The sequence below is a fragment of the Littorina saxatilis genome, linkage group LG14 (genome assembly GCF_037325665.1).
Source record: "Littorina saxatilis isolate snail1 linkage group LG14, US_GU_Lsax_2.0, whole genome shotgun sequence".
Lineage (NCBI taxonomy): Eukaryota > Metazoa > Mollusca > Gastropoda > Littorinimorpha > Littorinidae > Littorina > Littorina saxatilis.
This window is the reverse complement of record NC_090258.1, coordinates 40,066,084-40,092,990: the sequence shown is the minus strand read 5'-3', so window position 1 is coordinate 40,092,990 and position 26,907 is coordinate 40,066,084. Positions and strand designations below refer to the sequence as shown.

General features: G+C 45.8%; 1 protein-coding gene across 1 annotated transcript in view; it reads right to left on the bottom strand.

Moving 5' to 3' along the window:
- LOC138947757 (major facilitator superfamily domain-containing protein 6-like) overlaps nucleotides 1–25,867 on the bottom strand; it is a gene marked incomplete in the record, with an annotated part of 72,434 nt that extends 46,567 nt beyond the window's left edge. The window contains 2 exon segments of the mRNA XM_070319316.1: nucleotides 3,867–4,722; nucleotides 25,613–25,867. Of these exon segments, the coding sequence (XP_070175417.1) occupies nucleotides 3,867–4,535 (669 nt within the window).
- Nucleotides 25,868–26,907: the final 1,040 nt, after the last annotated feature.

Below are 26,907 nucleotides of genomic sequence, written 5' to 3'. Positions count from 1 at the left end.
CTGTCGAATTCGGCCAATCTGCAATCCTTTTCGTCTCGCGAACACTGCTCGTGAACAACATATGGGAGATAATTCTGTATGCTTGTTTTGATAGATTCGCGTAGGACTTTCGCGTCCGGTCAGAGAGACAACTGGCGATAGCCGTGGAGCGAGGATTATCAGAATGCTCCCCCTCTTCCCCCAGTGCTCAGTACTTCATATGCATTGACGTTTAAAACATGCCAGCGACCAACTGAATCAAAATGGAATTCTCAAGGCTCACTATATATATAACAGAAACACACACATGGCAGACAAAACACGAAGTCTCCAGGCACACTGCAACACAAACACACACAACACAAACAAAACACTAATTCTCAAGGCACACTTTAACAGAAACACACGCACTCGGGACAAACAAAACACCAATTCTCAAGGCACAAACAAAACACGAGTGTTACAAGCCTATATCTCGTGCAGCCTGACATTGACAGATTGACAGCACAGTATCCGGGGTCAAGCAGCAGGGAGAAAAATCAATTTCCCTGACGCCTTGATTACAGAGAATCCGCCATCGATCACACAACACCGCAGCTAGAGCCACACCGCCAATGGTTGCGGCCTTGCTCAGTCGCTGCGCTAACTGCCGTCATTTACTTCTTGAAGTCTTGGCCATTTTAGTTGCGGTAATTTGCCCAGAGAGCTTGTCGGGACTATTAACCAAATGCCATCTTGACGGCAGTAACTTGGCTGTACAGTTTGCGGTAGTTTGCCTAACTCGAGTATGCGATATAAGGTTTGGAATATTAAATGTGTCGTTTTTGACTGCGTTAGCCGATGTGCAGACTCTACATGCAAGGTCTACTGCAGTTTTGCATAGCTATGCTATTACATTTTGACTGTTGTAACATCACAGGAATTTGCTCACAAGATATGTCAGCATTATTTTGCTCTTACATCTGGTTTAGGTGTTATAAAAGCAGTGGCCATTTGGTTCTGGACTTTGCAAACCAGTTTAAATTTTGCGCGAAACATCCAGTGACCTAGTATCAAAATAATAACAATGAATTAAGTTAGTGCTGATAATGATATTCAGCTAAAAATGGCTGGTGTTGGAATTCATTTTTCCAGAGTTTTGATTATTTCACTCTCTGGGTGAGCTTCCATGGTACTATTAAAGAAAAGTTGTGTTCTTTCAATTACTGCAATAATTGATGCTGTGATGTACAACCACATTAACTGCTTTAGCGGTAATGCCGCTTTTAAGACGGTCTTTAATTGAGTAGAGTGATGTTCACTCAAACATTGTAGTGAACTGAGCTGTGCAGGTCAGCAACGTGAAATGCTGAAGTGGTCTTGCTGCTCTAATGGAGATCATTTTTAGCAATATGAAGGGATCGTCATCTGGTGTTTTGCGAGCCAAGGAAAGTATTATCTACCTTCTGGGTTCAAGTGCTAGTCTTTCGGATGAGACGAAAAACCGAGGTCCCTTCGTGTACACTACATTGGGGTGTGCACGTTAAAGATCCCACGATTGACAAAAGGGTCTTTCCTGGCAAAATTGTATAGGCATAGATAAAAATGTCCACCAAAATACCCGTGTGACTTGGAATAATAGGCCGTGAAAAGTAGGATATGCGCCGAAATGGCTGCGATCTGCTGGCCGATGTGAATGCGTGATGTATTTTGTAAAAAAAATTCCATCTCACACGGCATAAATAAATCCCTGCGCCTTGAATATGTGCGTGATATAAATTGCATAACATTTTTTTTACAAAATCCCTGCGCTTAGAACTGTACCCACGAATACGCGCGATATAAGCCTCATATTGATTGATTGATTGATTGATTTCCGTGGCGCTATATTAAAGATGGCTAGAGTATCGATCACACAAAACAGCAGACGACTACCACGGCCAGACATGTCGGCGGTTGATTATCACAACATCATCAGTTCGGCTTCGGAATAATCAAACCGCGGGTTGCGTGGGTAGTAATCATGACAACGTAACTGCGGCGATTAGCTATTGCAATATAATGAATAAGGAAAACAAGGCGAGTTAATATCAAACCTCGGTTCCCAATAAAGTAGAGTTTCTGTTATCTTTAACACCGTCCATTAATTTGCTTAGAAGGTCCCCCTTTCTTGGCTGTAGTTATACTTCTTTAAAGTGAGGTTGTCTCAAAGATGCAAATATTTGCTGTGCAGTTCAGCAAAAGTCACTGCTGTACTTACATTACACAGCTTCTTTAAGAAGTTTGTACACAGGTTTATGTCCTGGAATTTTATTTCTGAAAAGATGTGTTGTATCCCTAATATCGTAGTTAAAACACGAACGCTGTTTGCCAGTTCCAATATGCAACATAAACAGGACGCTTCAGAAGGATAGTTCAATACTTTTCTTGGCCGCAACTCTGAAGAGCCCGGAGAATCTATTCTGACGTCCAGAGAAGGCAGAAGGAGCGGCGTGTTTGCAGAGTGTGACAAATCAATCTCACACCAGATATCGACAGTTCTCTGTGTCGTCTTCGAGCTGCTGTTAGCACTGACCTAGTTTATTTTTATTTTGTGTATGAGGCCCCAGGCTTTGTAATGTTTTCTCCTTTAAGACAATAACACGTGCATAACAGCAAAAAAAGAAGTGATTTTCTTTATACTGTATTTATTGGCAGATACAGTACATTTACACATCTTCGGTTCAAAAGACTTTTAGGTGAACAAAAGCATTTTTTTTATTTTATACATTTATCATTTCCCACCGGCCTTAGTAGTTTTGGGTAAAGGCCTTGCTTAGTGGAGTCCGAAGTTGACTTCGCGAAAACTTTGCGAAAATTACCGAAAATACTGTGCAAAAGCTTCGGGAAGCAAGCTTCATGAAGTAGACTTCGCGAAGTCGACTTCACCCAAATAATATCAGGCTTTCACAGACTAAACGCGAAAGTTCCGAGTGCTTTCCGGCCTGGTGTACATTGAAATATAGTCAAACATCTGTTGTTAACGGGTGCTGTATAGCTATCTTGATTGGCAATAGGCGTGTTCATTTAGTTTGTGGGCTCAAAAAATGTTCAAAGTAGATGATTGCAAATAAACAACAATCTTTTAGCAATCAAGCTTTTCTGAATTACTGTCTTGTTGAAACTCCTGAGCGGTTAATGTCCTTCAGAATGGATCATACTTTCGGACCAGCTTGACAACAACGAAAACGATAATAACGTTCAACAACGCTGGTCTAATGAGAAATTTGCACATTCCAAATTGACAATTGTGGCTTAGGATGAACATTGCAGAAGAGCAGAAGAAACTGAACAACAATAGCAAATTAACACAACAGGGCAGAACAGGTAAGCATTTCTCCCAACAGACGAAGTCCGGAATAAACTATGTGAAAGAGTGAATACTCTAGCTTGCTTTTATTGGGAAAAAATTCCCACACGTACTCCTTGTCCACGTGTGTCAGACACACGCTCGCTAAAGACTGGCCTATAATGTCACGTGGGAAAGTTTGCCTCAATAAACGCAAGAGTATTCACTCTTTCATAACCCATAAAACCCCGACAGAATCATGACCGAACCTCGTCTATTGTTGCAATGTTTATCCTACAACAAGAGTTGATTTGGCGACAAAATAGTTAGCAGCGCGCTGGGAACTCATGATGCCCCCGAAGAAAGTCGCGGTTACAACTACCAAGTTTAAGACAAGTGTTTCAGTCTTCGCGTCACAGTATTGTTCGATGTCGGCTCCTCAGAGCCTCAGAGACTTGAAGACAACATATGAGCTAATTGTCATAAACCATACAACAGTTACCCAGACAATCAAGCAAGCATCCAACCATTAGTTACCAACCAAGAAGAAGACATTATATAAATATAAACACGAACTCACCTGAGCACTATCTGGCGGAGGGAGAAAGAGGTGATCTGACCCGTCCACCGTCATCAGGACCCCTTCAGGCGGCAGAATACCAGAACCTCCACCACCGCCGCCAACACCCAGAAGCCCCTCACCCTCATCCATCACGTGGACGGAAGTGACGTCACGGCGCCTGCGCGTGGAGTATGGAATCTCCAAGACAGTGTGAGTACCGTTGTAGACGAGACACTTGTGAGCCGGGGGCTTGACGAAGGCGATGGCCAAGGTGAAGACGACCCAGCACAGCAGAGAAAAGAGGAGCATCTCCTTGCCTCTCCGCCATCGGTCAGCCAGCCCTGTCCAGAACGGCACGCTGAGGAACTCGATGAAGGGCCGGAACCCGATGAGAATCCCACCCTGGGAAGCGTTCATGCCCAGCTGCTTGAAGTAGATGGCGAGGAGAGGGAAGAGCGAGCCGAACGCCCCGAAGAAGAAGAAGTAGAAGAGCTTGCAAAAAAGCAACTCCTTGTTGACGACGGTGAAGAGACTGTCAATGAAATCCCGGTTGAACGGGTGGTGGAACTTGCGGGTTGGGGTAGGCTCGTGGCCACCTGAGTTGAGTTTCTTGGCGGTGAACTGGAAGTCATAGCTGTCCCGTCTTTCCTGGGCGGGCTTGTCGTCTGGTTCGTATTCCGTCGACATGGTGGGGGTCGTCTTGTAGACTAGACCTCGGAAACGATGTGTTGTTATCAATGGATCAGCAGCACATTACCTGAGTAAAACTCACAACAAATGGAGAGGAACTGGCGTTCATTTTGTTGATATTGCACCAGGTGTTTTTCTTTCTCCAGACGACAATTGACAGAACGTATCCTCGGTTGCAGAGCTGCTGGAAAAAAATGAGAAGAAATGTTTTAGTCACACGTAAACAGAATATGATTGCAAAATCATAATATTTTCTTTTAACAAAGAAGAAGGAGGAAGCGATATATACACGAGAAGTGGTGATATATCACACACTTTTAACAAACTTCACGAAGCGTCCCCATCAGGCGTATCATATCGTCAAGCAGATGACAGAACAGACATCTTGCTCTCAGGAAAATGTCAAAGTTGAAAAAAACAAAAACTTCTAATCTTACAGCAAAACCTGAAATGGGAATAATGATACTAAAAGAGGAATTTTAGATACACTTCGCCAATACTTGTAATTGTAAGCTGCACGAAAAACAAAACAAAATCAAACTTGTCTTCCATTTCAATAGTCATGACATCAATATGAACACGCAAAAAAAAATAGACAATTCTTTTCCGGTGGAAATTTGTGTGATAAGGAACATAAGGAAGGTGTGTGTATCAAGGGTAACAAGGACTAGAATAGGGATTTTAGAAACTTAAACACAAGCTCAAACAAGATCCAAGTATTTGAAAACATCTACATCTTCTTCTTCTTCTTCTTCTTTTTATACGTCGTTTACATGCAGGTTATTTCAACCCTTTTTTGTGTGACTGTTTCACTTCTTATCATTTTTTGGCGGGCAGCATCAATCTTCGTTGTTTTTTTCTCTCTATCTCAGTCACACCCTAAACTCTGCGGTCGTATGGACAACACACACACATAAAATTCGTGATGAAAATATCTGCATCGTATAGAAAAAATAAGCACCATTGGGTTATGTACGTGGTTTTTTTTTTACAAGCGACACGCCATATATTCACCTAGTCACACTGTTTGCGTGAAGAAATCCATAAGAAAGGAATCTTTGTGATCACCAGTTGATTTGAACAAATGTTATTCAAAATCACTAACATGAAACAAACAATGACAAGTAATTATGACATCACTACTTAAATACATCAAGAATAGAACGCCGAGCAAATAGAATAGCCATTCATTGCTGGAGGGGGACACAACATAGTTAATGGGATAATGTTAATAAAAAGAAAACTCAGGCACACACCTCAAGTCAAATATCTCCGCGAAAGTCTTGATGGCAAGGACCACACTAACAACACTAGAACATCGACCACGAGGAAATGTCAGCAATGAACAGTCTTTACAAAGAGACTGCTTCCAACAGCGATAGATGTGCTCTCTCTCTTTTCCTCCTCCCTCTCTTCTCTCTCTCTCTCTCTCTGACTTTCCTTACTCTTTCTCTCTCTTTCTCTCTCTCTAGTCATAAACATTTATGAACTACAACGTTTCTATATAATGCGCTTATGTACATAAACTTATATTATTTCACTAATTATGAATTCATGTAGTAGTAGTTATTATAGTAGATTTAGTCCCTCTTTAGGGCGAGGGCCAGATGCAAAAAAATATTCCTATGTTTCTGTTACCCTCGTAAAATAAAGAATTGTCATTTTCATTGTCATTGTCTCTCTCTCTCTCTATTCTTCCCTCATTCTCTTTCTTGTCTCTGTCTCTCTCCCCCTCTCTCTCCTTCTTTTTCTCTCCGCTTCCTCTCTCATGGTCTCTTCCTGTCTGTCTGTCTGTCTGTCTGTCTGTCTGTCTCTGTCTCTCTCTCTCTTTCTCTCTGCCGCTCATTCCCCCTCCCCCCCTCTCTCTCTCTCTTACTCCCTCTCTCTCTGCCTCTCTCTCTCTCTCACTGCTCCCTCTCTCTCCCTTTCTCTCTGCCGCCCCCCCCCCCCCTCTCTCTCTCACTCTCCCTCTCTCTCTCTCTCTCTCTCTGCCTCTCTGTCTCTCTATCTGTTCGTCTCTCTCTCTCCCTCTCACTCCCCCCTCTCTCTCTCTCTCTTTGCATGAGTGTCCACCTACCAAGTCTCAGCCATGGAGGCAAAGGAGAGGAAAATATCGATGAGATATCGACGGAGCGGAAAGACGGTGCTGCAAGATTTGAAGGACTCAACTCTGCGAGACATCAATAGTTCGCCGAGGAGGCTTCCAACCGGGAAAGGGAGAGGGCAGTAATTGAGGTAGGGGGAGGGGGTGGGGGTTGATGCAGTAGTGAGAGGGGTGAAAGGAATGGTGGTAAGAAGGAAAGGGTTGCAGGGTTTGGTTCGAACACGCGGATATATGCTGGAGGATAGAGTCTGAGATTCATTTTGAAGAAGTAGATGTTCAAAATACCGTGCGCGAAAACTGACGAAGAAAAGTGGTGATAATTTCGACAATAATTATAGATAGTGAAAAGATAAAGATTGCTAGATAGTTAGGAAGATCGTATGTTCGAGATTTGACTAAGTAGAAGTTGACGCATTAGAAAGACCAAAAAAAAAAAAAAAAATGCCAGGGATCGTTTTGTATGAACATTCAGACATCGTTTGACAAAGAATAGAGCCCTGATATGTTTACCTGGTTTTGAAACACACCAACATTTGCTGAAAAGCAGGAAGATCGCGTGTACAGTTTCGCTTGCTTGAAAACAAAGTGGATATTCAAAGATCAGAAATCTGAGGATGAATATTCCGTGTAAACATGCCAAGGGATTGAGAAGAAAAAAACGATCTTGCAGCACACAAATAAGGAACATAGCGCGCACAGTTTCATTTGACTAGAATGACAACATTTTAGGCATAAAAAAGAACCCTGATGCCAAACAATAGGTATTATGTCGTGTTAATATGCAGACATTTATCACCAAAGGACGGAAAAAAGGGTTTAGACGGTTTGAAAACAGACACAGTGTTGCCAAACGAAAAAAGTAAAAAAATTCCATCTCACACGGCATTCTGTAAAGGGCCTAGAGCCATAGGGTTAGGCACTTAAAAAATATCCAGTTATTATTATTATTATTATTAAGATAGCGTGCACAATTTCATTTCGTTAGAAAGAAGCGGACGTTCAAGAATTCGACGAATAGAAAAACATGACGAAAAAAAGGGGATTGTATCGTGTTAAATACAATGTAGATATTGATTGTGAAAGGATGGAACGAAAGAGTCAAGCTGTTTGGAAACACGAAGTTCTGCTGAAAAGCAGTTCTGAAGATCGCGTGTTCAATTCCATTACATTTGATTTGAACTGAGCGGACGTTTAAGCTATCAGACTTAAAAAAAAACCACGTTTTAACAGCCAGACATGAAAGAGTGGAAGAGAGAATTACACGGTGTGAAAACTCGTTGAATTTAAAAACAAATCACAGGAACATTGCGTGTTCAATTTCACATTATTTCAAGGAACTGGACGTTCACGCGTCGGGAAAACTGATGAAGAAAACAGGAGCAAATTGCGTAAATCGTGCTGGATGCCGTCGTGAAGAATACGGGTTGTTAGCGACAAAGGGAAAGCATGAGATTAATATTGATTATCCTAGCTGTGGTGACATGTGGTGTGTGTGTGTGTGTGTGTGTGTGTGTGTCTGTGTGTCTGTTTGTGTGTGAATGCATGTGTGTGTGTGTGTGTGTGTGTGTGTGTGTGTGTGTGTGCGTGTGCGTGCGTACGTGCGTGTGTTCGCGTGTGCATCTATCTGTATCGACAGTGAGTCAGCGTGTGTGTGTTCGTGTCTGTCTGTATGCGTTTGTTTGCCCGTGAGTCTGTGGTTTTAGTTCACTGGATAAACCATCACTTCTAGCATTTATAATGGATGTACATGCCAGAAATAATCAGAACCACCACCTCGACCACCACCACAACCACCACATGGCAAGTCTTCAGGAAAACGCAGACCTAGCAGTCCTAAAAAAACAAACCCACCCCAGAATAATTCACTTCAAAAGTTAAATCCTAAGCTCCTCCCCAGTTCAAAACAGCACAAAAACAATTTCCTGCGCTCTGAAATGCTTGCTTTCTACTCAAGCCTCTGCCGATGACAAGGTTTAAATTGGGGGACGAAAATAGCTCGGCATCATACTCAAGACTTGAAGTGGCCGACGGGTTTAGATCAGAGCCAGGGCTAGAGCCAGTGCCTGCGGTTGTCCGTAATCCCATTGCGTAATGCCGCAGGGGGCAGGCAAGCAAACAAGATTGACCAAGATTGACAACTTGAGGCACGTTTGGCGGGGGAGGGTGGGGAGAAAGACGGGGGGGGGGGGGGGGGTAGACAGAGAGAGAGAGAGAGAGAGGGGGGGGGGTGGAGAGAGAAAAAGGAGAGAGAGAGAGAGAGAGAGAGAGAGAGAGAGAGAGAGAGAGAGAGAGAGAGAGAGAGAGAGAGAGAGAGAGAGAGGGTGGTGGAGAGAAAACAAGCCGCGTAAGGCGAAAATACAACATTTAGTCAAGCTCAGTCGAACTCACAGAATGAAACTGAACGCATTGCATTTTTTCCGCAAGACCGTACACTCGTAGCATCGTCTGTCCATCGCTCGTGGCAAAGGCAGTGAAATTAACAATCCAGAAAAGCGGGGTAGCGGTTGCGCTGAGGAGGATAGCACGCTTTTCTATATCTCTATTCTTTTTAACTCTCTGAACGTGTTTTTAATCCAAACATATCATATCTATATGTTTTTGGAATCAGGAACGGACAAGGAATAAGATGAAATTGTTTTTAAATCGATTTCGGAAATTTAATTTTAATCATAATTTTTATATTTTTAATTTTCAGAGCTTGTTTTTAATCCGAATATAACATATTTATATGTTTTTGGAATCAGAAAATTATGAAGAATACGATAAACGTAGTTTTGGATCGTTTTATATAAGAAAAATTTAATTACAATTTTCAGATTTTTAATGACCAAAGTCATTAATTAATTTTTAAGCCTCCAAGCTGAAATGCAATACCAAAGTCCGGCCTTCGTCGAAGATTGCTTGGCCAAAATTTCAATCAATTTGATTGAAATTTGAGGGTGTGACAGTGCCGCCTCAACTTTTACAAAATGCAGGGTATGACGTCATCAAAGACATTTATCAAAAAAATGAAAAAAACGTCTGGGGATATCATACCCAGGAACTCTCATGAAATATTTCATAAAGATCGGTCCAGTAGTTTAGTCTGAATCGCTCTACACACACACACACACACACACACACACACACACACACACACACACACACACACACACATACACCACGACCCTCGTCTCGATTCCCCACTCTATGTTAAAACATTTAGTCAAAACTTGACTAAATGTAAAAAGGAGAGAGAGAGAGAGAGAGAGAGAGAGAGAGAGAGAGAGAGAGAGAGAGAGAGAGAGAGAAAGAGAGAGAGAGAGACAGACAGACAGACAGACAGACAGAGGAACGGGGTGTTGGGGGTTCGGGAATAGAAGGGGGAGAGGTTGTGTGTGTTAAAAGGGAAGGACTTTTTTCCTGGATCATGTTTTTGTGTGTGTGTATGTATGTATAGCTCAATTCAATATTGGCAGAATATTTTATATCTGCAAACAATGCACTCTGTCGGTGTTTCAATAAAAAAAAATAGAAATAAAACATTTCAGGGGGAAAAAAAAATACGACCAAGAAATATAACACCCCAATATTAAAGACAAAACTCCAACTACTACAGCCGAACCTGCCCTCGAGAGACCATCCCTCCATAAAGACCACCTGCCCATTAAGACCACCCCATAAGGATCCCATAACGGTTTTTACGACTAACAAAAATCACCTGTATAAGGAGACCCCTTTTGCTCAGTCCCTTGGGTGGTCTCTTTAGACAGGTTCGATTGTACTAATTTATATCTCGAACCGAAAGAGTCATGCCACGCCTAATATAGCATCTAGCCAGTAACATGGCCTGTAGTCTACACTCGAAATTGCATCGACAAAACAATAAGGATGTGGGAAAAAAATCGACACAACACAAATACAACGTGATGGCGAGCGTGTTTGCTTGGTCTCTTGAAACACTAGTACTTTTTTTCTTTCACTCCTAATTGCCCTCGTGCCAGTATTTTCCAGGGTTCAGACACACGTCAATACTTTGACAGCTTCAGATCAAGACGGGAGAGACGCTTGTACCATGTTCATGAGGCCCGGCGCTCACCTATGTAATGGGCAGAATATACCTGCGCAGTTTCACCGGCACAGACGACGCACGGCCTATTATTGATGCCGCGATAGGGATTATGACGAGTACTTGGCCTGTTTTCCTTTCATGCAACGTGAAGCGGGCTGGGATAAGCTGCAGTACGTCGTCGGTCCTGCTGAAGTTACATAGGTGAGCGGAGCCCCTAACGCCAGCAGGACAGACGACGCACTGGTCTGCAGATTATTGAGGTGAGTCTTTTCTTTTTCCAGCCCGCTACACGTTGCGTGGAAAGAAAACAAGCCAAGTACTCGTCATAATCCCTATCGCAGCATGTAGTGTTGTGGCGACTGCGCAGATGTATTTTGCCCTTAATGCCTTCCTTACTGTGTAGACTCTCACATACTCCATCATAGACCCGTCTTAAACCCAGGCATGGGAATTGAAAAAAGTTAAAAAAAAGGCTGACAATTTGTAAGTAAGCTCAAAGTCGACGGCGCAAAGCGCCTAGCCTTACTGGGGGGGTCCGGGGGCACGCCCCCCCCCCCCGGTAAAAATGATCTCCAAAGAACCCAAATTGTGCAATTTGGTGTCATCTGAGCTCCAAGTTTGCCATTAAATTCAGTTTTCAGAACCATTTTTGCCTCCCCCATATATTTTTTCGGTGGAACAAAAAACAAATTCGGTGGAAATTTGCCTTTCGGCGGACAATTCCCATGCTAAGACCTTTACACGCGCTACGGGCAACCTTCCACTTGAGCACGTCCATGTCAATGGGTAATGGCAAGAAACATTTATTCTTGCCCTGAGAACTTCTTCTTTTTCTACGTTCATGGGCTAAAACTTCCACTACACTTGTACAATGTTCATGATGCCTTCCTTACTGTATAGACATCATAGACCCGTCTTAGACCTAGCTCTACACGCGCTACGGGCAACATTCCACTTGAACATGTCTTTGGGTGAAGAACCCTTTATCCTTGTCCAGAGAACTTCTTCTTCTTTTTCTGCGTTCATGGGCTGAAACTTCCACGTACACTTGTGTTGTGTGTTTGTTTAGCACGAGTGGGCGTTTACGTGTATGACCGTTTTCACCCCGCCATTTTGGCAGTCATGGATACGAACCCGTGATGAATACGATGTAGGAGTTAGCAAAATTAATTCCTTAAAACACACATCGACACCGAATCACCCGCACTGTCACACCCTCACCCTAAAAACCTACTCGAATTCTCAGTCTTTGATGAACTCCTGAGGTGTTTCACTTATTGCCCCGTAAGTATGTAAATTATGCGAGTGACGATAGAATTAAGGTTCAGCGTTCTGTTTCGATGTGAATGTTGTAACAGTAAATCATACGTGTGGGTTCCACATAACAGAACCACGAAACGCGTATATATATACACTCTTCAAAAAAAGTTAAGGATCGGTTGAAAAAACGGATCTAATTATAAAAAATTGCCAAAAAATTAAACATCGACATAATAATTAAAAGATTAATGTGTTTGAATTAACAAATGAACAATGAGTCTTGACCTAGAATTTTGTTTGGCAGGCAGAGTTATTTCCCTTTGTGGGACTTCTCAAAAGCTTCTGCATTTTGGAAGGAAAAGGGTGTTTTTTATAGCCCCATGAAATTTGCGGAACGCATGCCAGGGCAAAAGGTTGTAATGCACGTGCTACAACAGGGTCCTGGCAATGAACATTGCTCACCAGCTTGTGTTTAAAGGTTGACACGCTGACACAATTATGCACAGTAGCAACATGCCCCCACGAAGAAAACTGAGCGATTTGGATAGAGGAAGGGCAATAGGATGGCTACAAGACGGTGTTGCTGCCAGGCAACTGGCCCAGAGGCTTGCAGTGGCTCCCTCTGTCATCATCAGACTAAAACAGAGATTCCACGCAACTGGAAGAGTGCAGGAGCGACAACGTTCTGGTCGGCCCAGAGTCACCACACAAAGAGAGGATCGCTTCATTCAGAGGCAGGCCATGTGTTAGGAAACGCTACCGTTGCTGAGCTTTGGTTCAGTTTTGTGTGTTGCATGTAGTTGACTTATTTGTACTTTGTGGGAAAGTACCGATATTATATTTTGTAAACACAATATTTATGCTTGGACGAGAATGCAGGTGAACTTTCTAGTCCTGTCAAAACAAGTTGTTTACCATGCTGTTTTAGTCGTGAGTTCGTGGCGTTCGTTCGGATTAAGTGCGTCGGCGCTTTTGATGTATGTTAGGAAACGCTGCCGTTGCTGAGCTTTGGTTCAGTTTTGTGTGTTGCATGTAGTTGACTTATTTGTACTTTGTGGGAAAGTACCGATATTATATTTTGTAAACACAATATTTATGCTTGGACGAGAATGCAGGTGAACTTTCTAGTCCTGTCAAAACAAGTTGTTTACCATGCTGTTTTAGTCGTGAGTTCGTGGCGTTCGTTCGGATTAAGTGTGTCGGCGCTTTTGATGTACGTCAGAGAGAATGTCGCTAGTTTAGTCCATGCACGGCTCGTATAATGTAGTTGTATCGTGTTCGGTCTGGAATATTCTCGAGATTGAGTATTTACTATATATGCCAGCGCGATTTGAATGTTAAAAAAGCTTCTATTTGAGTTCTGCTACGATGTGCAGTTGTATGTATGGAATGCTAAATAAATCCTCGAACTCAATTTGACGAGTTGTTTTCTGCTGCTGCGAAGACGGGCGACGTAGAATAAAAGAACACAACTATACGACGTTTGAGAACTTGTGGCAATCTCAAGTGTCGTGTAACAATTGGGGGCCAAGCCAAGGATCTACGTTTAACGCCAAGGGTTTTCCAGCAACAAGGACCAGCGTCAAGACAGTCACAGGAGGTAGCCATCAATCGGGTGTATCCTGAGGGATCAGTATTGAGACTACGGAACCGTGGATTCGGTGTGACTGGTGAAGAGTTTGGTAATCGCCGCAGCTCGGTACGGTGAGCGACGCCGGAGTGTATCGGGATTACAGAGGTTAGCTGCCGTTTGGACGAGACGGACTTCGTCGCGGAGCTAGTGCATTAATACTACGAAATACGACTGAGGTACGTCGTGTACGTATCGTGAGCAGAGTGCGCCGTCACGTTAGACGAGGAGGGTGGCAGCCTGCGTCTACGAAGGTGAACAGCGACGAGAGAAGCATCGGAGGTGCAGTAGAGACTGTGTTCTTTTAGAAGACTACATTCGTCTACGTTCGTGGCTGTGAAATAATACAGACGAACGCACCGGAAAAGACCAGAATGGCTGAGTTCTGGGCAAAAGGAGTTGAACTGGGACTGAAAGGCAAGCAGCTGACGGAGTTCGTCGAGTCCCAGACACGACTGCAAGCGCAGCGTGAAGAAAGACAAGCGCAGCGTGAAGAAAGACAAGCGCAGCGTGAGCGTGAAGAAAGACAAGCGCAGCGTGAGCGAGAAGAAAAAGAAAGACAAGCGCAGCGTGAGCGTGAAGAAAGACAAGCGCAGCGTGAAGAAAGAGAAAGAGAAGCACAGCGTGAAGAAAGGCAAATGGAGCTGAAACGCTTAGAGCTCCAGATAGAAATGGAGATGAAGCGCTTAGAGCTTCAGACAGAAATGGTGCGTGTTCAAAATCAGCACGAGGCACCACGCCAAAGAGATAACCAGCAGCAAATGCTACACAGGGCATCGAAACTTCCAGCATTCACTGAAGGGAAAGACCAGATCGATACTCCATACTTCACAGGAGAAGTTGAGGCCGTCTGCCTGAAGAAGCCCTTGTACGATCTATTAATTGGGAACATTGGGGGTGCGAGACGTCCTGATGACCCTGATGTCGAATGGAGAATGGGCGCAGCTCAGCCTGCTGTTGAGGAGGAAGACCCACTGCCATTCGCGAATGAAGATATCAGCGAACTGTTACGAGATGACAGAGCAACTGTGCATCGCCGCGACCAGCCGCAGGTTGTAAGCGCTGTGACGACCAGAGCCCAGGCGAAGAAGGACAAAACAACTACGCCACTCAGGGTCACCAACAGTTCTGCAACTGCTGTCGTGGACAGGGATCGGCTGATTCAGCTACAGGAAGCTGATTCGACCTTAACAAAGTACAGGAGTCGTCCTGTCAAGGAGATGACTAAGGGCGAAGGCACTGTGCAATTTGAAGTGAAGGCCAAGATTCTGTACAGAGTGTTCCAGCACGCGAGAGTCAACGGTGGGAAGCCATTACGTCAAGTTCTGGTGCCTCAACCACTTAGGCGCCAGGTGATGGAGGTGGCCCACGACTCTATTATGGGAGGTCACCTGGGGGTCAAGAAGACATCGGACAGAATCCAGGCTGCGTTTTACTGGCCAGGACTGCATGCAGATGTGACTCGATTCTGCCGATCGTGCGATATTTGCCAGAAAACCATACCTCGAGGAAGGGTCCCGAAAGTACCGTTGCAGAAGATGCCTTTGATCGACCGACCTTTCAAGAGGGTGGCCATTGACCTCATCGGCGAGATCAAACCGCCAAGTGAAGCGGGTCATCGTTGGGTACTGACCCTGGTAGACTATGCAACCAGGTACCCAGAAGCCGTGCCTCTGAAGAAAATTGACACAGAGACTGTTGCCGAGGCACTTGTGGACATTTTCAGCAGAATTGGGGTTCCTGAGGAGATCCTCACAGACCTGGGGACACAGTTTGTCTCTGAATGCATGGAAGAGGTCAACAGGCTGCTGAGCATCCGTCACTTGACTACGACACCTTATCACCCGATGTGCAATGGGCTGGTCGAAAAATTCAATGCGACGCTGAAGTCCACGCTGAAGAAACTATGCAGTGAGCAGCCAAGGCAGTGGCATCGCTACATCAACACCTTGCTATTTGCATACAGGGAGGTGCCACAAGAGTCCACTGGATTCTCCCCGTTCGAGCTGATGTACGGGCGGACCGTGAGAGGCCCGATGCAGATACTAAAGGAATTGTGGACGAAAGATGTGGACACACCTGAAGTGAAGAACAGTTACCAGTACGTGTTCGAGTTGCGAGAGAAACTGGAGGAGACTCTCGAGATTGCGAGAGAAAACTTGAGAAAGTCTCAGGATAGCGGAAAGCACTACTACGACCGCAAAGCCGTAAACAGGAAGTTTACACCAGGTAACAAAGTGCTGATACTGCTTCCCACTGATCACAACAAACTACTGATGCAGTGGAAAGGCCCATACGAGGTTGAGGCCGTGGTAGGGATCAACGACTACAAGGTGAATGTCGGCAAGAAGTCCAAGATCTACCACGCTAACCTCCTGAAACTGTATGTGGAGAGACCTCCGGAAGCAGTACAGGTCGCAGCAAGTGTGGTAAAGTACCGATATTATATTTTGTAAACACAATATTTATGCTTGGACGAGAATGCAGGTGAACTTTCTAGTCCTGTCAAAACAAGTTGTTTACCATGCTGTTTTAGTCGTGAGTTCGTGGCGTTCGTTCGGATTAAGTGTGTCGGCGCTTTTGATGTACGTCAGAGAGAATGTCGCTAGTTTAGTCCATGCACGGCTCGTATAATGTAGTTGTATCGTGTTCGGTCTGGAATATTCTCGAGATTGAGTATTTACTATATATGCCAGCGCGATTTGAATGTTAAAAAAGCTTCTATTTGAGTTCTGCTACGATGTGCAGTTGTATGTATGGAATGCTAAATAAATCCTCGAACTCAATTTGACGAGTTGTTTTCTGCTGCTGCGAAGACGGGCGACGTAGAATAAAAGAACACAACTATACGACGTTTGAGAACTTGTGGCAATCTCAAGTGTCGTGTAACAATTGGGGGCCAAGCCAAGGATCTACGTTTAACGCCAAGGGTTTTCCAGCAACAAAGACAGTCAAGACAGTCACAGGAGGTAGCCATCAATCGGGTGTATCCTGAGGGATCAGTATTGAGACTACGGAACCGTGGATTCGGTGTGACTGGTGAAGAGTTTGGTAATCGCCGCAGCTCGGTACGGTGAGCGACGCCGGAGTGTATCGGGATTACAGAGGTTAGCTGCCGTTTGGACGAGACGGACTTCGTCGCGGAGCTAGTGCATTAATACTACGAAATACGACTGAGGTACGTCGTGCACGTATCGTGAGCAGAGTGCGCCGTCACGTTAGACGAGGAGGGTGGCAGCCTGCGTCTACGAAGGTGAACAGCGACGAGAGAAGCATCGGAGGTGCAGTAGAGACTGTGTTCTTTTAGAAGACTACATTCGTCTACGTTCGTGGCTGTGAAATAATACAGACGAACGCACCGGAAAAGACCAGAATGGCTGAGTTCTGGGCAAAAGGAGTTGAACTGGGACTGAAAGGCAAGCAGCTGACGGAGTTCGTCGAGTCCCAGACACGACTGCAAGCGCAGCGTGAAGAAAGACAAGCGCAGCGTGAAGAAAGACAAGCGCAGCGTGAGCGTGAAGAAAGACAAGCGCAGCGTGAGCGAGAAGAAAAAGAAAGACAAGCGCAGCGTGAGCGTGAAGAAAGACAAGCGCAGCGTGAGCGTGAAGAAAGAGAAGCACAGCGTGAAGAAAGGCAAATGGAGCTGAAACGCGTAGAGCTCCAGATAGAAATGGAGACGAAGCGCTTTGAGCTTCAGACAGAAATGGTGCGTGTTCAAAATGAGCAAGCGGCACCACGCCAAAGAGATAACCAGCAGCAAATGCTACACAGGGCACCGAAACTTCCAGCATTCGCTGACGGGAAGGACCAGATCGACTGCTACCTTGCAAGATTCGAGAGGTTCGCCGAGAGTGCTAGATGGCAGCGCGACGACTGGGCGATTCAACTCAGCGCACATTTGACTGGGGCAGCACTTGAGGTCTACACTAGACTTTCAAATGATGACGCCAGAGACTATGCTGTACTGAAGGAAGCTCTGTTGCGTTGCTACAACTTCACTGAAAGGGGCTACCGTCAACGCTTCCGCGAATGCCAGCCATTGTCTGGAGAGACACCGAGCCAGTTTGTGGAGCGCCTGTCGTCATACCTGCAGAAGTGGGTGGAGTTATCAGGTGAAGAGCAGTCATACGAGAGTCTGCGGGACTTGATCGTGAAGGAGCAGTTCCTTAATGCCTGCCCGAAGGACCTGGCGACCCGCTTGGAAGAGCAAAAACTGCGGGGTTTGAAGGACATTACTGATGCTGCTGAGCGTTATCTCATTGCTCATGGAAGGACCCTGGGGACGTCAAAGTCATCGAAACCTTTCCAGAAGAGCGGGAACCAGGGAAACCAACCTGCCAAGGGACAAACTGAGTCCGCACCATCATCCAATGAAGGGCAGAACATAACGTGTTTCCATTGCAATGCCAAGGGCCACCGAGTCGCCAACTGTCCCCAAAAGAAAAATAACGGACATGTCTACGACAAAGCGCAAGAACATCGACGGAGATATTACGACAACAAGAGGCAAACGAGTGGCTCGAACCAACAAGTATGTGCGAGCAGCGTCATACTTCCAAGGGCTGCCGAGCAAGTGGCTACACCATCGGACGTGGAAGAATGTATTTCTGATGGCCAGCTTCTACTCGCCAATGGCAAGTCAATCTCTGTCGTCGCCAGCGCAGCTGTGTCAGTGTCGAACATGCCCGTGTCGAAGGGATTTGTTGAGAAGCAGGAAGTGACTGTTCTCAGAGATTCGGGCTGCAATGGAGTCATTGTCAAAGAGGATCTGGTGCCAACAGAGAAGTTCACTGGTGACTTCAAGTGGACGCTCATGGCTGACAGCAAATGCGTGAAGGCACCAGTGGTAAAAATCCAGATCGATACTCCATACTTCACTGGAGAAGTTGAGGCCGTCTGCCTGAAGAAGCCCTTGTACGATCTACTAATTGGGAACATTGGGGGTGCGAGACGTCCTGATGACCCTGATTTCGAATGGAGAATGGGCTCAGCTCAGCCTGCTGCTGAGGAGGAAGACCCACTGCCATTCGCGAATGAAGATATCAGCGAACTGTTACGAGATGACAGAGCAACTGTGCATCGCCGCGACCAGCCGCAGGTTGTAAGCGCTGTGACGACCAGAGCCCAGGCGAAGAAGGACAAAACAACTATGCCACTCAGGGTCACCAACAGTTCTGCAACTGCTGTCGTGGACAGGGATCAGCTGATTCAGCTACAGGAAGCTGATTCGACCTTAACAAAGTACAGGAGTCGTCCTGTCAAGGAGATGACTAAGGGCGAAGGCACTGTGCAATTTGAAGTGAAGGCCAAGATTCTGTACAGAGTGTTCCAGCACGCGAGAGTCAACGGTGGGAAGCCATTACGTCAAGTTCTGGTGCCTCAACCACTTAGGCGCCAGGTGATGGAGGTGGCCCACGACTCTATTATGGGAGGTCACCTGGGGGTCAAGAAGACATCGGACAGAATCCAGGCTGCGTTTTACTGGCCAGGACTGCATGCAGATGTGACTCGATTCTGCCGATCGTGCGATATTTGCCAGAAAACCATACCTCGAGGAAGGGTCCCGAAAGTACCGTTGCAGAAGATGCCTTTGATCGACCGACCTTTCAAGAGGGTGGCCATTGACCTCATCGGCGAGATCAAACCGCCAAGTGAAGCGGGTCATCGTTGGGTACTGACCCTGGTAGACTATGCAACCAGGTACCCAGAAGCCGTGCCTCTGAAGAAAATTGACACCGAGACTGTTGCCGAGGCACTTGTGGACATTTTCAGCAGAATTGGGGTTCCTGAAGAGATCCTCACAGACCTGGGGACACAGTTTGTCTCTAAATGCATGGAAGAGGTCAACAGGCTGCTGAGCATTCGTCACTTGACTACGACACCTTATCACCCGATGTGCAATGGGCAGGTAGAAAAATTCAATGCGACGCTGAAGTCCACGCTGAAGAAACTATGCAGTGAGCAGCCAAGGCAGTGGCATCGCTACATCAATGCCTTGCTGTTTGCATACAGGGAGGTGCCACAAGAGTCCACTGGATTCTCCCCGTTCGAGCTGATGTACGGGCGGACCGTGAGAGGCCCGATGCAGATACTAAAGGAATTGTGGACGAAAGATGTGGACACACCTGAAGTGAAGAACAGTTACCAGTACGTGTTCGAGTTGCGAGAGAAACTGGAGGAGACTCTCGAGATTGCGAGAGAAAACTTGAGAAAGTCTCAGGATAGCGGAAAGCACTACTACGACCGCAAAGCCGTAAACAGGAAGTTTACACCAGGTAACAAAGTGCTGATACTGCTTCCCACTGATCACAACAAACTACTGATGCAGTGGAAAGGCCCATACGAGGTTGAGGCCGTGGTAGGGATCAACGACTACAAGGTGAATGTCGGCAAGAAGTCCAAGATCTACCACGCTAACCTCCTGAAACTGTATGTGGAGAGACCTCCGGAAGCAGTACAGGTCGCAGCAAGTGTGGAAGAACCAGCCGAACTAGACGAGTTCGACGGCGAGGAACTACTGGAGTTGGGAGACCTCCACAAGAAAGAGGGAGTGGATGACGTCAAGCTAGGACCTGACCTGACAGAAGATCAGCAGAAGGAGCTGCATGATTTTATGGGCGACTTCACCCATAGGTTCTCTGATGTTCCAGGCTCTACCTCCTTGGTCGAACATGAAGTCCACCTCACATCTGACGTTCCTGTTCGCTCGAAACCATACCCTATCCCGTTTCAGGCTCGGGAATCCTTGAAGAAGGACATCGACAACATGTTGAAGATGGGGGTCATCCGTGAGTCATCATTCCCTTACTCATCTCCCGTTGTTGTTGTTAAGAAGAAAGACGGTACAAACAGGGTATGCATTGACTTCAGGAAAGTGAATAAGATCACCGTGTTTGACCCTGAACCAATGCCGACGGCGGCTGATCTGTTCCGACGGTTGACTGGCAGTAAGATCTTCTCAAAGATCGATCTCAGCAAGGGATATTGGCAGATTCCTGTGCGCGAAGAGGACATACCAAAGACCGCCTTTGCAACTCCAGACGGAACGTATGAGTGCCTGCGGATGCCTTTTGGCATGGTGAACAGTGGTGCTACCCTGAAGAGGGGAATGCGAAAAATGCTCAAAGGAATGAAGAATGTTGTGTACTACTGGGATGATCTGCTAGTCCACACGGAGACCTTTGAGGAGCATCTGGAGACTTTGAGGGAATTGTTTTCCCGCCTGACAAAAGCTAATCTGACCGTGAGACCCAGCAAGTGCATTTTGGGGACCGACAACGTTGACTTCATAGGTCATTCACTGAAGGAAGGTCAAAAGGGGCTTTTGTTGGAAAACGTCACCAAGATCCTCAATGCGCCACGTCCTGAAACCAAGAAGCAGGTGCGATCCTTCCTTGGATTGGCTGGGTACTACAGAGAGTTCATTCCAAACTTCGCCGCCATAACGGTGCCTTTGTCGGACATGACCCGAAAAGGATGCCCCAACCGAATACTCTGGGGATCAGCTCAGGAGAAGGCATACCAGACCGTGCGCGACCTGATGTCACGAGACCCGGTGCTACGCCTTCCTGATACTGCCAAAGAGTTCATCTTGCGTACAGACGCATCGGACGAAGGGATCGGCGCCATGCTGATGCAAGAGCATGGAGGTAAACCGTTTCCGGTCAGCTATGCCAGCAAGAAGCTGTCAGGAGCCGAGAAGAACTACTCGACCATGGAGAAAGAGTGTTTAGCCATCATGTGGGGAATCAAGAAATTTGAACTCTACCTCCAAGGGCTTCAGTGCTTCAGACTGATCACAAACCCCTCACCTACCTGAACTCTGCGAAGTTTGTGAATAATCGTATCATGAGGTGGGTGATGTACTTGCAGAACTTTGATATGCGAGTGGAATCGATCAAGGGTTCAGACAATGTTGGAGCAGATTTTCTCAGCCGAGTATGTGAGTAAAACTGTGTTCATTCTCCAACAGACTAATGTACATACCTGGATTTCAATCTGTTATGTATACATAATATGTGTACAGGTAGCGTTTCAATGATTGAAAGAAATTAGGTAAATTTCTTCTGGTGTTGGGGGTAATGTTAGGAAACGCTACCGTTGCTGAGCTTTGGTTCAGTTTTGTGTGTTGCATGTAGTTGACTTATTTGTACTTTGTGGGAAAGTACCGATATTATATTTTGTAAACACAATATTTATGCTTGGACGAGAATGCAGGTGAACTTTCTAGTCCTGTCAAAACAAGTTGTTTACCATGCTGTTTTAGTCGTGAGTTCGTGGCGTTCGTTCGGATTAATTGCGTCGGCGCTTTTGATGTACGTCATAAGAGAATGTCGCTAGTTTAGTCCATGCACGGTTCGTATAATGTAGTTGTATCGTGTTCGGTCTGGAATATTCTCGAGATTGAGTATTTACTATATATGCCAGCGCGATTTGAATGTTAAAAAAAGCTTCTATTTGAGTTCTGCTACGTTGTGCAGTTGTATGTATTGAATGCTGAATAAATCCTCGAACTCAATTTGACGAGTTGTTTTCTGTTGCTGCGAAGACGGGCGACGTAGAATAAAAGAACACAACTATACGACGTTTGAGAACTTGTGGCAATCTCAAGTGTCGTGTAACACCATGAAACAAAGAATGGCTACGGCAAACAACATTAGGCAACGCCTACAAGCTACCACCAACACTGTTGTTAGTGGTCAGACGATCCGAAACCGCTTACACAACTTTGGCTTGCGTGCAAGGCGTCCAGTCCGAGGAACAACCCTGACTGCTAATCACCGAGCAGCTCGCCGAGCCTGGTGCACTCAACATGTGAGGTGGCAACGTCAGCAGTGGGCTCAGGTGTTGTTTACAGATGAGTCCCGCTTTTGCTTGGAACCTGCTGATGGTCGCATCCGAGTGTGGAGGCGTCGCGGAGAGCGCTTCGCAGAAGGCGCTGTTCGGGAACGACAGCGTTTTGGCGGAGGTTCTGTGATGGTCGGGGGAGGGATCAGCACACGTCTAAGGACACCTCTGTACCATGTAGTGGGCAACTTGACCGGTGTCCGCTACCAGAATGAGATCCTGCAACCCCTGGTCGTTCCAGCCCTCCAAGCGATCGGCCCTCGTGCGATTCTTCAGGATGACAACGCACCTCCCCATCGCTCTGCAGCTGTAAACACCTTCATCCAGCAGGCCAGGGTCAACAGGATGCTGTGGCCAGCCAACAGCCCGGACCTGAACCCCATAGAGCACATGTGGGACGAGCTTTGTCGTCGGGTACAGCAACATCACCCTCCTCCTGCCAATCTGGGTCAACTGCTGCAATGGCTCAAGCAGGAGTGGAATGGAGTTCCCAGAGCATTCATATATGCAACCTGATCCACTCCATGCACCAACGATGTGTTGAATGCCTGGCACACAACGGAGGGCACACGCGTTATTGACACTGATTCACATTGTTGTGAATTCCATTTTCGAGGGTTGTCACGTTTGACACACTCTAGCTAAATTGTCGCTGCCGCGTTCGATCTTTGCTTTGTTTGTCATTACTCCTTGGTTGTTCAATTATATTTTTTTTCAAATGAAAGAATTTGGTCTTGTCTGTTTTGTGTGGCGTGCTTGTAAAAAAGTGATCCTTAACTTTTTTTGAAGAGTGTATATAATAAGATGTTGATCATGAAGACACACCCACACTGAATGATTGCGCATTCAATACAGATAATTATGTATGATTGGCAATACAGCTCAAAGTATACCGAAGAATATGGGAAAGAAGACTCCAATAAAAGATACATCAAACACGTACGTTTAGAAAAAAAAAGTTTTATGTTTAATTAATATTTTTAATTTTTTTAATTTTTTTTATTTTTATAGATGAAGGCATACTTACACGTGTGCCTCGATACTGATGATTCTGTAGGATCGACATAGTAACTGAATAAAATCTAGAGACAATGGAATAGTAGAACCCTTGATCAATTGCACAACTCTAAAGATTATATATATAGACAGAGAATCACAGGGAGAAGACACAGAGAGAGATACATAGGCATAGACATAGATAGACGGACAGACAGACAGACAGACTGACAGACTGACAGGCTTACACACACACACACACACACACGCACACACACACACACGCACACACACCCGCACACACACACGCACACACACACACACACACACATACACACTCAGAATTTGTGTAATGCATGATCAGCTGAATTTCTTCCGCTTCGTTTGAACCAAGCCTGTCTCTGGTAAGTAGTTCATCAGGGAATAATGCTTTGCTTGTAATCGCCTTTTGCGGAGGGGAATTGGGGCTTATCTTGGATATGCTCGGGGAAATGCACTGTTGAAAGCATGATGGCGTTCTGTTATTCACGCCAATGAAAATCAGCTTATTTCATTACATGTGAAAAGTTGTTGTCTTTCTTTTGCCATGCATAATGCAAAAGGTTCACGATGAGATCAATATATTTGTTGGGGTGTGTGTGTGTGTGTGTGTGTGTGTGTGTGTGTGTGTACGTGTGTGTGTGTGTGTGCGTGTGTGTGTGTGTGTGTGTGTCCTGGGGGCAAAGGGCCTAAGTAAGTAAGTAAGTTGGCTGCCTCTGCAGTTTACAAACACCCACACAAAAGCATTCACGCAGACAGGCGGGCACTCTGGCACGCACGCACGCACGCACACATGAACGCGCGCACATATGGAGGCGCCGGGACACGCACGTAGGCACGCACGAACGTTCGCACGCAACTACGCAAGTAAGTACGCAAGCACTCACACACGCACACACGAAAGCATTCACACACACACACACACACACACACACACACACACACACACACACACAATCTCACTCTCTTCTGCATATTTGGTTGAGACTACTAGACATACTGACAAACAGTTTCATCAAATCTAAGCACCAACATTCAGGAAAAGTCCACGATTCTCACAGGCTTAGCCTGCTTCGCTCTCACAAGTCAGGCTCCAAACGGGAGGACACACAGATCGGGCAAGTTTTGCAACTGATCATCAATGGTTCGTGACATTATTTTTTTTATTTTTTTTATTATTATTATTCTCTTTATTTATATAGCGCCTTATCCGAAGTTCAAAGCGCTTTATGCCGTGTGAGATGGAATTTTTTACACAATATATCACGCATTCACATCGACCAGCAAACCTCAAGCCTGTTAGGCGAATGTTCACCTTTCGCGGCCTTTATTCCAAGTCACACGGGTATTTGATGGACATTTTTATCTATGCCTATACAATTTTGCCAGGAAAGACCCTTTTGTCAATCGTGGGATCTTTAACGTGCACACCCCAATATAGTGTACACGAAGGGACCTCGGTTTTTCGTCTCATCCGAAAGACTAGCACTTGAACCCACCATCTAGGTTAGGAAAGGGGGGAGAAAATAGCGGCCCGACCCAGGGTCGAACACGCAACCTCTCGATTCCGAGCGCAAGTGCGTTACCACTCGGCCACATCATTCCTCATGCGACGGCAAATACTAGCAGCTAACAAGATCGATTGGCATCAGTATTAGAGAAACTCTTGACGGGAGGACTGGAAGCTCGAGAGAGAATGCCATTGCAGCAAATACCCACTCTTCTCCTGTGCTATCTGTTCACCGAGCTCTGTCCTTTTTCTGATTGACACCAGTGTTACCCTTTAGCTCTCAGTTGAACCAAAAGGGCAGGGAAAGCGCAAGTACCGCAGATTTGATATCTAATGACACTGATTTTCAGAGCGATAAACTGACAGAATTATTGTGAAGTTAATGTCCCTTTGGGAGTAAGCAAAACACGAGCGAACCAACCTGTGTTCGCCCCTTGTTACTATTGTTTATCTGTTTGTCGGTCTGTCCGTGTCAGTCTGTGTCCGTCTCTGTGTCTGTGTCTGTGTCTCTCTCTCTCTCTGTCTCTCTTCTGTCTGTTCTCCTACCAGCCACTAAAAGTTCTATACACACAGACATCGGACTTCAAAAAGTCGACCTATTAGGGGGTACCAAGAGAACGAAGCAAGCGTATCTCACCTTTTTCTTCGTGGACAATATTCCCTGCCTCTCTCCCACACACTCTTCTTCCGCCACAAATCGCGTTATCAAACGGGCAACATCCCAACAGAGACTCTAGCTGCAACTCGGCATTCCCTGGAAGTGTTCGAGCAGCGAATACGGAGAAGAAAAATCAACACTGCGACAGAATCATACACAGGGTCCCGCGGCAGAGCATGAAAGAGAGCTTGCCTGCATGAAAGCACTGCTGTCAGGTTTCCCTCGCCCTGTGTCTTCCCGCTGGTCTAGCATTTCTCGGGGTCTAGTTTCTCCCGCAGTCCGCATTGCTTCGAGCAGTAGGAACGTAGATCGATAGACGGCGGGTTAGTGGGAGGAACGGCGTGGTAAGAGTGAGAAGGAGTGGGTGATGGGAGTACAAGGGGGGGGGGGGGGGGGGGAAGGGAGGGAGGGGGGGAAGGGGGGGGGGTAGTGGTGGTTACTACTGCCCTGAATTGCTGGCAGTTTTGTGGACATTTTGTGAGTGTTAAATTTGAATGCGAGTGTGCTGTTTGCAGTTTGGGCAGTTTCCCCACATTTTGTGAGTGTTAAAATTGAATGCGAGTGTGCTGTTTGCAGTTTGGGCAGTTTCCCCACATTTTGTGAGTGTTAAAATTGAATGCGAGTGTGCTGTTTGCAGTTTGGGCAGTTTCCCCACATTTTGTGAGTGTTAAAATTGAATGCGAGTGAGCTGTTTGCAGTTTGGGCAGTTTCCCCACATTTTGTGAGTGTTAAAATTGAATGCGAGTGTGCTGTTTGCAGTTTGGGCAGTTTCCCCACATTTTGCGAGTGTTAAATTTGAATGCGAGTGTGCTGTTTGCAGTTTGGGCAGTTCCCCCACATTTTGTGAGTGTTAAAATTGAATGCGAGTGAGCTGTTTGCAGTTTGGGCAGTTTCCTCACATTTTGTGAGTGTTAAAATTGAATGCGAGTACGAGTGTGCTGTTTGCAGTTTGGGCAGTTTCCCCACATTTTGCGAGTGTTAAAATTGAATGCGGGTGTGCTGTTTGCAGTTTGGGCAGTTTCTTCACATGGCATGAGGTGAACATTCGGGACTTCGCGTGTAACTCGCAAGCGCCCCGCACCGCGACGAAGCAAGAGTTACGGGTCCTAGCCTCTCATTCTCACCCTGATCGCCAGGGGGAATGAAGATCAATGTCAGCTAGTCTTTCAGACATTCCAACAACAAGGGACTCTCAAACGTAATTTCCTTCTTGTGTAAACTTTCCTCCGTTGTCGATTCTTTCAGGAGTGTAATTTTGCTACGACCACCCTTCC